At 51.0% G+C, this 12,500-nt stretch overlaps 1 protein-coding gene across 7 annotated transcripts in view; it reads left to right on the top strand.

Moving 5' to 3' along the window:
• The window catches only part of fryb (furry homolog b (Drosophila)), a 79,472-nt gene that overhangs the window by 36,730 nt on the left and 30,242 nt on the right, over positions 1 to 12,500 (top strand). For all 7 annotated transcript variants that reach the window (XM_030361382.1, XM_030361381.1, XM_030361386.1 and 4 more), the window contains exons 16-30: positions 118 to 250; positions 1,016 to 1,123; positions 1,822 to 1,948; positions 2,420 to 2,533; positions 3,090 to 3,254; positions 3,718 to 3,804; positions 4,376 to 4,635; positions 5,560 to 5,749; positions 6,097 to 6,221; positions 7,832 to 7,889; positions 8,235 to 8,326; positions 9,937 to 10,109; positions 10,709 to 10,869; positions 11,283 to 11,393; positions 11,913 to 12,067. In XM_030361382.1, the coding sequence (XP_030217242.1) occupies positions 118 to 250; positions 1,016 to 1,123; positions 1,822 to 1,948; positions 2,420 to 2,533; positions 3,090 to 3,254; positions 3,718 to 3,804; positions 4,376 to 4,635; positions 5,560 to 5,749; positions 6,097 to 6,221; positions 7,832 to 7,889; positions 8,235 to 8,326; positions 9,937 to 10,109; positions 10,709 to 10,869; positions 11,283 to 11,393; positions 11,913 to 12,067 (2,059 nt within the window). The remainder of the gene's footprint in view (positions 1 to 117; positions 251 to 1,015; positions 1,124 to 1,821; positions 1,949 to 2,419; positions 2,534 to 3,089; positions 3,255 to 3,717; positions 3,805 to 4,375; positions 4,636 to 5,559; positions 5,750 to 6,096; positions 6,222 to 7,831; positions 7,890 to 8,234; positions 8,327 to 9,936; positions 10,110 to 10,708; positions 10,870 to 11,282; positions 11,394 to 11,912; positions 12,068 to 12,500) is intronic.

Here is a 12,500-nt window from a genome sequence, read left to right as displayed (position 1 = left end):
CAGTTTTTCTTCTGTTAAACTGACTGTGTGTGTGTGTGTGTGTGTGTGTGTGTGTGTGTGTGTGTGTGCGTGTGTTTTTGCGTGTTTTTGCGTGTATGTGCGTGTGTGTCCGCGCAGGCATGTCGTTGTACTACTCCCAGGTGCGGAAGGCCTTGGACAGCATCCTGAGACACCTGGACAAGGAGGTGGGCCGCTGCATGATGCTGACCAACGTCCAGATGCTCAACAAGGAGCCCGAGGACATGATCACGTACGTAGGATGCCTACGTTGAAGTCGTCCCACCAGGATAGCCTGTCGATTGCCAGACCAAGGCTCAGTCGTAGATTGCACGTTGGTCTGGAGAAGCTGCTGTCATTTTCTTCAGCACAAGAGGCGTGATCAACGCCCCTAGTTCAACTGACCCTGTACGCGATTGGCTGCTTGCCGTCGCTTCCCTGTCGTCCTTGTGTTAAACCAGCCAATAGCGCGCCAGGGGGGAAAAGCCAGCTTGGTGATTGGCTCCCGCAAAAACGTATCGAAACTAGAAAGAAATGTGTTGCTCTTCTCCAGACCCTTCTGCGGGGCGAAGTCAAATCGCCGGCAAAATGGGCGGGGCTTCCCAGGCTACCGATCGGATGCAATGACGCGAACATCAACAGATTCCAAGGATCCTCTAGCCAGGAGCCCAAATGAACACTTAAATTATTCAGGCTAACAATTTTAAAGAATCGTTTGGCTTGTCGATTTTTTTCCACTCTGGCAGGTTAAAAAGCTAAAGTAATAGAATATTTTGCTCCCAGGCTCCAGGTCTGATGTGATAACAAAGCATTAACAGATTTCCCATGTTACATAAACGCCATTAGTAGGAAAATGCTCTTGAGTTTTACGATGTCGAATCGAAACCGGTAAGACAAGCTGTGTTTAAACCCTCCGGTTATTCATCGTAATCGTCCTAATCTTTATGTGTGTCCTTTTTCTTTTGTTCCTGTCTTGGCGTTGCCCTGGCGTCCATCTTCATCTTCCTCCCTGAGACAGCGGGGAGAGGAAGCCCAAGATCGATCTGTTCCGGACCTGCGTGGCTGCCGTCCCCCGCATCCTGCCCGACGGCATGTCCAAACCCGAGCTCATCGATCTGCTCTCCCGGTGAGACTCTCCTCTCATCCCCCCCCACCACCCTCCACCCTTCATCCTGAACCCTCCACCCAATACCTCCACCCTCCACCCGGTGCTGAGGCGGCCTTCCCCGCTCAGCCTCAGCGGGCTCTGGGCTTAGGTCCAGGGACGGGGTGTGAAACCGATGGTTCTCGGCGGCGATGGTTAACCCTAGGAAGTGTCGAAGCTTTGGTGCATTAGGTAGACGGTTCGGTTAACGTCAGCACAGGCCTGTGCTGTGATTCCACTCGGCAGCTCGGCATTAACGTCTAAGAGCCAAAAGACATCAGCATCTTACAGACAGTGGCAGAAAAGTTGAACTCCAGTCGATTCATTAGCAGCGCAGTGAGGAGACAAAGGAACTTGGACTATCTGCAGAGAAACTGTTTTTCCACAGAGTATTGATTCGCGGTTCTCGGCGAGACCAGCCAGGTCTCGGCGAGACCAGCCAGGTCTCAGCGAGACCAGTCAGGTCTCAGCGAGACCAGCCAGGTCTCAGCGAGACCAGCCAGGTCTCAGCGAGACCAGCCAGGTCTCAGCGAGACCAGTCAGGTCTCAGCGAGACCAGTCAGGTCGAAGCGAGACCAGCCAGGTCTCGCTGAGACCAGCCAGGTCTCCAGGTGTACTGGGGCAGGTCGGGGTCGGGGTCTGATCGATGCGTGCTGAGCCCCCGGTCCCTCTGTTCTCAGGCTGACGGTCCACATGGACGACGAGCTGCGCCTCATCTCCCAGAACTCCCTGCAGAGCCTGCTGCTGGACTTCTCCGACTGGAGGGAGGACGTGCTCTTCGGTTACACCCACTTCCTGCTGCGGGAGGTGAGAACTGAGGAAGAGGAAGTGAATCATGAACGAACCGAGTCGTCCATGGGGTCGACCGGGATGCGGTTTCTGTTTCTGTTCTGTGTGTTTGTGCGTGTGTGTGTGTGTGTGTGTGTGTGTGTGTGTGTGTGTGTGTGTGTGTGTGTGTGTGTGTGTGTGTGTGTGTGTGTGTGTGTGTGTGTGTGTGTGTGTGCGTCATATTAGTTTCCAATGTAATCTTTGACCTTCTTGTCACCGACTAATGGTTGACAAAAATACAAACGTTTCACCTTAACAATCAAGTTGTTTGATTGATTGATTGATTGAAAACTTTATTGAACAACAATTAACAGAGGTGTTCTAAAGGATTAAAAAACACAATAAAGCCCAAAGGCTTGTTTCCATTGTGGTCCTTTAGTTGGGAAGTAACAGCCCAACGAACAGTATCTCCTCGGTCATAACCCTCTCTCTCTGCTCTCCCTCCCCCAGGTGCAGGACACTCAGCAGGGCCTGCAGGACGCCTCGGTCAAGCTGCTGCTCCAGCTGCTCACCCAGTGGCGGCTGGCCCTGCAGCTCCAGGGGAAGAGCCGTCGAGGAGCCGACGTACGTAGCGCAGACCGGCCCCCGGGGCCCTCGAGCACCAAGCCCTCGGAGCTGCAGCGCTCATATCAGGGACATGTTCACGTACTCCATGGACCTGATATGTAAAATGTTGAAAATAGGATTGTTAAAAGCTTATTGCATTGAACTTGGTTTAATATAATACAGTTTTATATATAATAATTTTATGGTATCTAATATTTATTGTTGCCTTTAATTTCCTCTCAGCAAAGATTAGTGTCAATCCCTAGTTTCCTCTCTGGGATTAATAAAGTAAATCTTATCTTCTATTAAAAAGGAATGTCTAATAATTATATAATATACAATACTTAATGTTCGCTTTATTTGCCTCTCAGCAAATATTAATGACATTCCCTCGTTTCCTGTCTGGGATTAATAAAGTCGATCTTATCTTTTATTAAAAAGGAATGAATGATCTTAAAACCTTGCCTTCCTGCTATTCCTCTTCTCCCTGTCCTCTCTCTATCTGGGTCTCACCGTCTTCAGGTTCTGACCAGCCTCTTAACCCCCATCCTCCCCGTGTCTCCTCCCCGTCCAGGCCAGCCCCCGGCTGCCCGATCGCAGCCCTCACGGCTCCGTCCTCCACGCCGTGGAGGGCCTGGCCCTGCTGCTGCTCTGCTCCTGTCAGATCAGCACCAGGAAGCTAGCCGTGGGCGTGCTGCGGGAAATACGCTGCCTGTTCACCGCCCTGGGCCGCGCTGAGGTACTGGGAAGACAGGGGGCGCTAACGAGTGAACTGTGCCGTGATCGACCGAGAGGCTGCGATATTTATGTTTGCATTCAGGGCGTGTAGCATTTTGACGCTTTTATCCAAAGCGACTTAGACTAAGTACATTTGTCAGAAGAAAGGGATACGACAATATATCGCTGTCGGTACATAAAGGATGTTCATTGAACCAAGTGCCAAGCGCTAACAATCGTTGGGTTAACCCATTCCCCGTTTACAGCAAAGAATGATAAATGGTGGATTGAGGTTTGAATTAGTTTTGTTTATTGTTATTTGTGCTTTTGTTGTCTTACACACTGTTCCTCTTATTCGTATTATGGCTGTGGGTGGGTAGTTTGAAGGGAGAAATTGATTAACTTTACACTTCTTGGATCTTCATCAGCAACTGAAAGTCTGAACAAAAGTCTTTGAAAAATTCGCTCTGATATTTCGCTCCCAGGACGATGACAAACCCATGATAGACATCATGGACCAGCTCAGCCCGGCCGTCATGGAGAGCTTCGTCCACGTGGCCGTGTCCGACTCGGTGAGTGCCTTCATCGTCCTCTCCCCCTGTCCGACCACCTCCTCAGATTCAACGTGAATAACACGCGCTGAAGTCCTGTCAGGTGCCAGGTAATCCTAACCTTTCACTCCCCGACCTCTCCTACCCTGTGTCCTCTACACCTCCTTCTTTTCGTTTCTCGACTCCTCTGTCCCTCTTATGTCCTCCCTCTCTCTCCCTGTCTCCTGTCTCCTTCCCTTCACTTCCCTCCTCTCTCCCTGTCTCCTGTCTCCTTCCCTTCTCCTCCCTCATTGCACCCTTCCTCATCCTCCCCCTCCTCTCCCCCCTTCCTCCCCCTCCTCTCCCCCCTTCCTCTACCCCCTCCCTCCCCCTCCTCTCCCCCCTCTCTCCCCCCACCTCCCCCCTCCCGCCCCTCTTCCCCCTCCCTCCCCCCCTCTCTCCCCCCTCCTCCCCCTCCTCTCCCCCCTCCTCTCCCCCCCCTCTCTCCCCCTCCTCTCCCCCCTCCTCTCTACCCCTCCTCCCCCTCCTCTCCCCCCTCCTCCCCCTCCTCCCCCCCCTCCTCTCCCCCCTTCCTCTCTCGTCCCCCCCCCAGGCCACCCTGCCCCTCAGCCACACGGTGGACCTGCAGTGGCTGGTGGAGTGGACGGCCCGGCTGGTCAGCAGCAGCTACGACGTCAAGAGCCCCAGCCACGTGTGGATCTTCGCCCAGTGCGTGAAGGACCCCTGGGTGCTCTGCCTGCACAGCTTCCTGCGCCAGGAGCACCTGCCCAAGCATTGCCCCGTCGCCCTGGGTTACGCCTGGCCCTACGCCTTCACCCGCCTGCAGCTGCTGCTCCCGCTGGTGGACCCCAAGTAAGACTTCTGGAGGGGCCCCCGAGTAAGACTTCTAGAGGGGCCCCATGTAAGACTTCTGGAGGGGCCCCCAGAGTAAGACTTCTAGAGGGGCCCCCGTGTAAGACTTCTGGAGGGGCCCCCCGGGTAAGACTTCTGGAGGGGCCCCCCGGGTAAGACTTCTAGAGGGGCCCCCCAAGTAAGACTTCTGGAGGGGCCCCCAAGTAAGACATCTAGAGGGGCCCCCAAGTAAGACATCTAGAGGGGCCCCCCAAGTAAGACATCTAGAGGGGCCCCCTGGGTAAGACTTCTAGAGGGGCCCCCAAGTAAGACATCTATAGGGGCCCCCAAGTAATGGATCTATAGGGGCTCCCCAAGAAAGACTTCTAGAGGGGCCCCCCGGGTAAGACATCTAGAGGAGCTTCTGGTTCCTCAGGTCCACACAGGTAGCTGTCAGGTATCCAGAGGAGCTGCCTCTCCCACTGGTGGAGCCCCAGTCAGGGTTCTGGTTGCACTGGTCGACATGGCTGGCTGTGAGACATCCAGAGGAGAGTCTGGTTCCCCTGGTCCACTAGCCCCGAGCGGTTGCGTCCAGGGGCGTTGAAAGCCTGAATGACCAGAGCTGTTGTTTTTATGGCTGTTTTTATGGCCCTGTTGAGCACCTGCTCCACTGCTTTCCTTCCTTATTCCACTGGGTTAGTTTGTTAGCTGTTTGTTTTACGATGGGCCGAGGCCGACCGGCTGATGACCAGGGGCTGTGTAAACCCCTGGGCATGGCGGAGGAAGGAGGAAGCACTCTTTCACACTTTTTTTGCATGTTCATGCTTTATTATAGTGACCTAGAGAGGAAGGTATGGGAGATAGAGGGGAGGACGTGGAGCGAATGACCACGGGCTGGGGATCGAACCCGGGTCGCTCATCATGTTTTTTCCTGCGGTTGCGCAGCAGTCCCGTGAACGCCAAGAAGACGAGCACGGCGGGCTCCAGCGAGAGCTACACGCCGCTGTGGAGGAACTACCTGATCCTGTGTCTGGGCGTGGCCAAGCCCAGCATCATGTCCCCCGGACACCTGCGCGCCTCCACCCCCGAGATCACCGCCACCACGCCCGACGGCAGCGTGGCCTACGACAACAAGGTGGGCGGGGGTGTGTGTGTGTGTGTGTGTGGGAGTGAGTGCATGTGAATCTGTGTGGGTAAGTGCATTTGAGTCTGTGTGAGTGTGTGTTTGTGTGTGTGTGCGTGTGCGTGTGTGTGTGTCATCTGGAACACTTAGAGGGTTGTTGCTAGGCTTAAAAGCGGAACAAAGCTGCACATTGGCACCCTTGGTAGGCTCTCACAATATCAAGACGATATCGCTGTACAGTCAAAATTAAACTGTGTGTGTGTGTGTGTGTGTGTGTGTGTGTGTGTGTGTGTGTGTGTGTGTGTGTGTGTGTGTGTGTGTGTGTGTGTGTGTGTGTGTGTGTGTGTGTGGTTGCCCAGGTGATAGGCACCCCCTCAGTGGCCTGGTTATTAAAGCAGCTGGTGCCGCTGATGAGGGCGGAGAGCCTGGAGATCACAGAGTCCCTAGTGCTGGGGTTCGGACGCACCAACGCCCTGGTGTTCAGGTACGCAGACCCCCTCTCACCCTCCCTCACCCCTCCTTAACTCCTCCCTCACCCCCCCCTCACCCCTCCCTAACTCCTCCCTCACTCCTCCCTCACCCCCCCTCACCCCCCCCTCACCCCTCCCTAACTCCTCCCTCACTCCTCCCTAACCCCTCCCTCACCCCCCCCTCACCCCTCCCTCCCCTCACCCCTCTTCCCCCCTCCCTCATCCCAGCTCAACGTACCTGGAGCCATGGTCTCCAGCTGTGTCTTTCTTCCTGCTTAATGAGTGGAGGAATCCACCGGCCACACAAAGGGGTTATATTATACCACCAGGTGTGAGTGTGATTAGCCGTTACAAGCTGTTTGAAAATCTGCCTTTCATCACTAGTGGGAGGGTCCAGCTCGATGTGTGACGGATAGATGAGCAACGTTTGCTACAGTCTGATCTATCCAGCACACGTGTGCGTGTCTAGGTGGACACGCACACGTGATGTCACTAAAACACAGGAAGAGGCAGATTTTTTTCAAACAATGGCTAATCACACTTACACCTGGGGGCATAATATCACCCCTTTTAATATGAAAGTAAATATTACCTGCCATGTTATCGGGTGGCTTGTGGTCCTTGACCCTGCATGATTCCAGTTGGGAAAAGAATTGGGTTATTTGTACTGGGTGTACGTGTTTAAGTGCATGATGTTGGGGCTTAATGTTAAAAAATATTAAATGTTGATTTAATAATGGACAAAGCACTTAATGTCATTCAATAATTCAATGAACAAGCTATGAAATTATCTGTGATCGCTCTTTCTGCTACAGTGCGGATATACACTCATAGATAATGGAAGCATAACTTATTTGGGATATAAATGATAAAGTACCAAAAGTAAGCGTCTATTTACCAATAGAGCTCCTCTCTTTTCCTCGTTGGACAGCAGCTGATTAACTGGGGTCGACAGCAGGTTAACCCCGGTCAAAACAACATTTGAACAAGGTCTGATGCATCGCGCAGAGCTTAGTACAGAGCTTAGTGTGAGAGACAGAGATTCAGCCTCGCTCAGGGCTCTGAATTGATGCTAAACCTAGACTCGACTGTTGACGTGATATTCTGAGTAATGTGGTCGTTGCCCATTGTTTTTCTGTTCTTCGTGACGTGTCTCATACAGATGGCATCTGTCTCTCGCTGTTGTTAGTCAGCAGAGTGCTAGGGCTTTCTGACAGAGAAGACTCCCTGGTCAAATATAAAACCTTCATCAGGGAGGAGGAGGAGTGAAAAGCTTTTCCTGGAACGATAGCTTTCACTGTTGGCAAATTTACTTTCTTTCACTTGTAGAGGGAAGAAACATTATACCCTTGAGAAAAGGGCAATGTTACTAAATAACTTTAAAATCCCTCAGAACAATGACTTATGTCTGGTCACAGTGGGAAGAACAAATATGTGTTTTGAATGTCTGCCAACAGTGAAGTATCATAATATTACTTTTCTGTATGTGTGCTAAAGGTGAGCTAGCATAATAGTATTTCAATGTGAACCTGCTTAACGCTGAGCTAGCATAATGTTGTTATTCTGTAAGTGTGCCAGCAGTGAGCTAGCATAAAGTAGTTTCTCTGCGTTCATGTGCCAACAGGGAGTTAGTGGAAGAACTCCATCCATTGATGAAAGAAGCCCTTGAACGAAGGCCAGAGGTGAAACACACACACACACACACACACACACACACACACACACACACACACACACACACACACACACACACACACACACACACACACACACACACACACACACACACACACACACACACCAGAATTTTTATCAAGCTTTCAATTAGTAGATTAGAAGAGGCTTTCATCCCGATATGATTACTAAGCAACAAATATAGAGTTGACCATCTTGGGCCGCCCTTGACTTGCGCAACTCTATCAAAACACTGGAAACAAGCCTGGGTTTAAGGCTGCATGGTGTGGTCTCAGACTCAATACAGCCCTGACCTGAACCCTGCCTCACTCTACCCTCGCTCTGCTCTCCAGAATAAGAAACGGCGGGAGAGGAGAGACCTGCTCCGGCTGCAGCTGCTGCGCATTTTTGAACTGCTGGCCGACGCGGGAGTGATCAGCGACAGGTAACGCACACGCAGATACGTGCGTGCAGACACACACACGCACGCGCGCGCGCACGCACGCACACACGCACACGCACACACAAACAGATGACACACACACACACACACACACACACACACACACACACACACACACACACACACACACAAACACACTGATGACACACGCCCAAAACAGTAAGTGTTTTGAACAAGGGAACTCCAAGTGAGAATCTTGAAGAGTTTCATGTAAATAAATCTCTGTTAAGTCACTATCTAACACTGAGTGATCCATCATGGTGACTGTCAGCCTATGGCTCACTGATGGAAGCCCTAGCGGTTTGCGTACAATGAATGTCCTGATTATGAATGTTCAGAACTGGGTGTCGGTGGGGTCGGGACATTCCAGGGAAATATCACAAATGCCGCAGGGTTAGTGAAGCGTTTCTCCTCCGCCAGCTGCGGTCGTTCCGCCCGACTCGCTCCCCAGCTCTCTCGTATGCAAAGCGGCGTTCAGTACTTTCCGTTCTCTTCCACCAGACCGATTCCCATCTGACTGCCGTCACGTAGATCACAATGTTTACGGCTCAGGGAAGCGAGACCCACAAACACACACCTGCAGTTACCGGTTATCGACATAGGTGTAGCCAAAAGGAATTTTTGTTCGCTACTTTAAATACTTAAAACACAGGTCAACATTTACATTTACATCTAGGGCACTTAGCAGAAGCTGCAATCCAAAATGACTGACAATAAGTACATTTATCAGAAGAAAGAGAAACAATATATTATTGTTGGTACAGTAAGCACTAAAAATCGCGAGGTTAACCCTTTGTGTACAACAAAGAAAGCTAGGATAAGATGCTACACAATGCTAAGCACTATTCTTTAAGAGCAAGGACCTACAATATACAATAAGTACGTACATCAAGTGCCAGAATTGCTAATCAACGCAGGTGACGCTCAGGAGGTAGAGCGGGTCGGCTGGTATCCAGAAGGTTGCTAGTTCGATCCCCGGCTCCTCCTAGCTGAGTCTCGAGGCATCCTTGAGCTAAAGCGCCCTACCCTGACTGCTCCCGACTCCGCCGTCGGTGTGGGAATGAGTGAATGAATCCTAAGTCGCTTTGGATAAAAGCGTCAGCAAAATCCCCTAAATCATTGGTTCTCAAAGTGCGGCCCGCGGGCCAACGGCGGCACGCGGAAACATTCCTGGCGGCCCGCAGAAACATTCCTGGCGGCCCGCAAAGAAAAAAAAGAATTGTTTTTTTCCTTCTTTTTTTTCTTTTTTCTATTATATCAATATTAATTTAAACAAAAATAAATAAATATAAAGAGAATAGTCGACTCTCTCTAGCTTTCAATTAAATCCTGTTACATTTGTTAGTTTTATTCCGACTGTACATTACTTTGAAAGGCTCAGTTTGGTGATTTAGACCTCACTTGACCTCACTCCCAGAGGTCCACGGTGCAATGTTCTTTTTCACCACTGAGATGCTGACGGCGTTCCCCGCCTAATTTTTTTCCCTCAGTCAAATTCTGGGTTCCTAAATTGGCCCTCAGCTGCCAAAACTTTGAGGACCCCTCCCCTAAATGTAAATCTAAACGGCCGACGCCGTCCCTCTCTCTTCCAGCACCAACGGGGCCCTGGAGCGTGACTCCCTGGCGCTGGGGGCCCTGTTCCTGGAGTACGTGGACCTGACCCGCATGCTGCTGGAGGCGGAGAACGAGAAGGAGCTGGACGTCCTGAAGGACATCCGGGCCCACTTCAGCGGCATGGTGGCCAACCTCATCCAGTGTGTCCCTGGTGAGCCCTGAGCCGTCACCCATACCGCTCAGCGCAACACAGCCTCATCGGTACCCCGTTGAAAGACTCAGACCCCCCCCCCCGCGCGTTGTACAACGGCATTAATCATGCAGAGTTAAAAGACCCGCAATCACACCCGATTAATTCATCAACACATGAATGATAGATTATTATACAATCCCGTTAATAACAACAGTATGCACAATATCCATGTAGCGTCACACACCCTTGTTGGTAACACATAGCCGTCTTAAGAGCAGTATTATTCAAAACCTTTACGACGTTATCAGAACCAGGAAAGACGTCCATTATCAAGAACGAAAACTCGAGAAGGAACGCAGAAATGTACTCAATCCTTGCTGTTCAGCTCATTTTTTTTCATTCTGACTCTGTCTGTCTGTCTGTCTGTCTGTCTGTCTGGCTGTCTGGCTGTCTGGCTGTCTGGCTGTCTGGCTGTCTGTCTGTCTGTCTGTCTGGCTGGCTGTCTGGCTGTCTGGCTGTCTGGCTGTCTGGCTGTCCGGCTGTCCGGCTGTCTGTCCGTCTGTCCGTCTGTCCGTCTGTCCGTCTGTCCGTCTGTCTGTCTGTCTGTCTGTCTCCAGTCCACCACAGACGCTTCCTCTTCCCCCAGCAGTCTCTGAGGCACCACCTGTTCATCCTCTTCAGCCAATGGGCCGGCCCCTTCAGCATCATGTTCACGCCCCTGGATCGCTATAGCGACCGCAACCACCAGATCACACGCTACCAATACTGTGCTCTGAAGGTACGGGGAAACACACTGCACAACATGAATACACTACGCACACACAGACACGCACAGAAACACACACACATACGCACGCGCGCACACGCACACACGCAAGCACACACAAGCACACACACGCACACAGATACACACACACACACACACACACAAAATCCGGCAATATTAATCTTAGCCCATTGAAATTCCAATTGTGCGGACTAATTGCATTCTTTCTATTGTTGACACAAAGAGCCAACTTCAAGAAAAAGTATGTTGGCAAATTAATAGATAAGGAATCTGCTGACAAAAAGCGCCACACTGGGCAACTCTGCCTTAGCCTCTGTGGAAACACCCAGAATCAGATAGAGGCATCGCCAGCCTTGTCATTCCAATCCGATCGGTTCCACTGACGCAGCATCTCTGACCCTCAGGCCATGTCGGCCGTGCTCTGCTGCGGGCCCGTCTTCGACAACGTGGGCCTGTCCAACGACGGCTACCTGTACAAGTGGCTGGACAACATCCTGGCCTGCCACGACCTCCGGGTAGGAGAGAGCTCGAACTGACCCTTCACCTTTCACCCGATCACCTCTATCGTCCCGGCCTCATGGCTGCATCGTAAAGGGGGATTCTACATTGTTAGCCTGACATGGTTTTCTTTATCGTTTAAAGGAGCTATAGGGGAGATTTATTTGACTGTCGTTTGTTAGACATGACATAGACACCTGTCAGCTATTAGTGAGTGAAATGCTCTGTTAGTTGTTTTATTCAGATATTGCATCTTGCCTGCCATTCACAGGCAACTACTCTGGCCGAGAAATGTGCCAGAGTAGAGACCTTTTCTTTTCATTAGTTTAGTTTCAAAATCTCCTCTCAATTCGTACCTTCAGCAGCTTTAACAGATTCTGCGACCATTGTGAAGTATAAAGTATCGTCCAAATGTTTATCGCGGAAAAAGGTCTACAAATTGTACTCTGCGTGTGTTGCCTTTGGTTTCTATACGTCACGTGTGTGTGTGTGTTATCAAAGGGGTGGGTGTGTTACTCTGTGTTTCTGTCCGGTAGGTTCACCGGCTGGGCTGCGAGGTGGTCATCCTGCTGTTAGAGCTGAACCCAGACCAGGTGAATCTGTTCAACTGGGCCGTGGACCGCTGCTTCACCGGGTCCTATCAGCTGGCCTCAGGCTGCTTCAAGGCCATCGCCACCGTGTGTGGGAACAGGTGAGGCGTCGCGAGGCTCAGCCGCAGGTAGAGCCTCACATGGAGCTACAGATAGAGCTTCATACAGAGCTTTAGAGTGAAAGAGTTTCAGATAGAGCTTCATACAGAGCTTTAGAGTGAAAGAGTTTCAGATAGAGCTTCATACAGAGCTTTAGAGTGAAAGAGTTTCAGATAGAGTTTCAGATAGAGCTTTAGAGTGGAAGAGTTACAGATAGAGCTTCATATAGAGCTTCAGATAGAGCTTCAGATAGAGCTTTAGAGTGAAAGAGTTTCAGATAGAGCTTCAGATAGAGCTTTAGAGTGAAAGAGTTTCAGATAGAGCTTCATATAGAGTTTCAGATAGTGCTTTAGACTGAAAGAGTTTCAGATAGAGTATCTGAAGCTCTATCCAAAGCTCTGTCTGAAGCTCTATCTGAAGCTCGATCTGAATGAG

This window comes from Gadus morhua, chromosome 7 (genome assembly GCF_902167405.1).
Source record: "Gadus morhua chromosome 7, gadMor3.0, whole genome shotgun sequence".
NCBI lineage: Eukaryota > Metazoa > Chordata > Actinopteri > Gadiformes > Gadidae > Gadus > Gadus morhua.
Note: the sequence above shows the minus strand (reverse complement) of the source record. Positions and strands in the feature narration are given on the sequence as shown.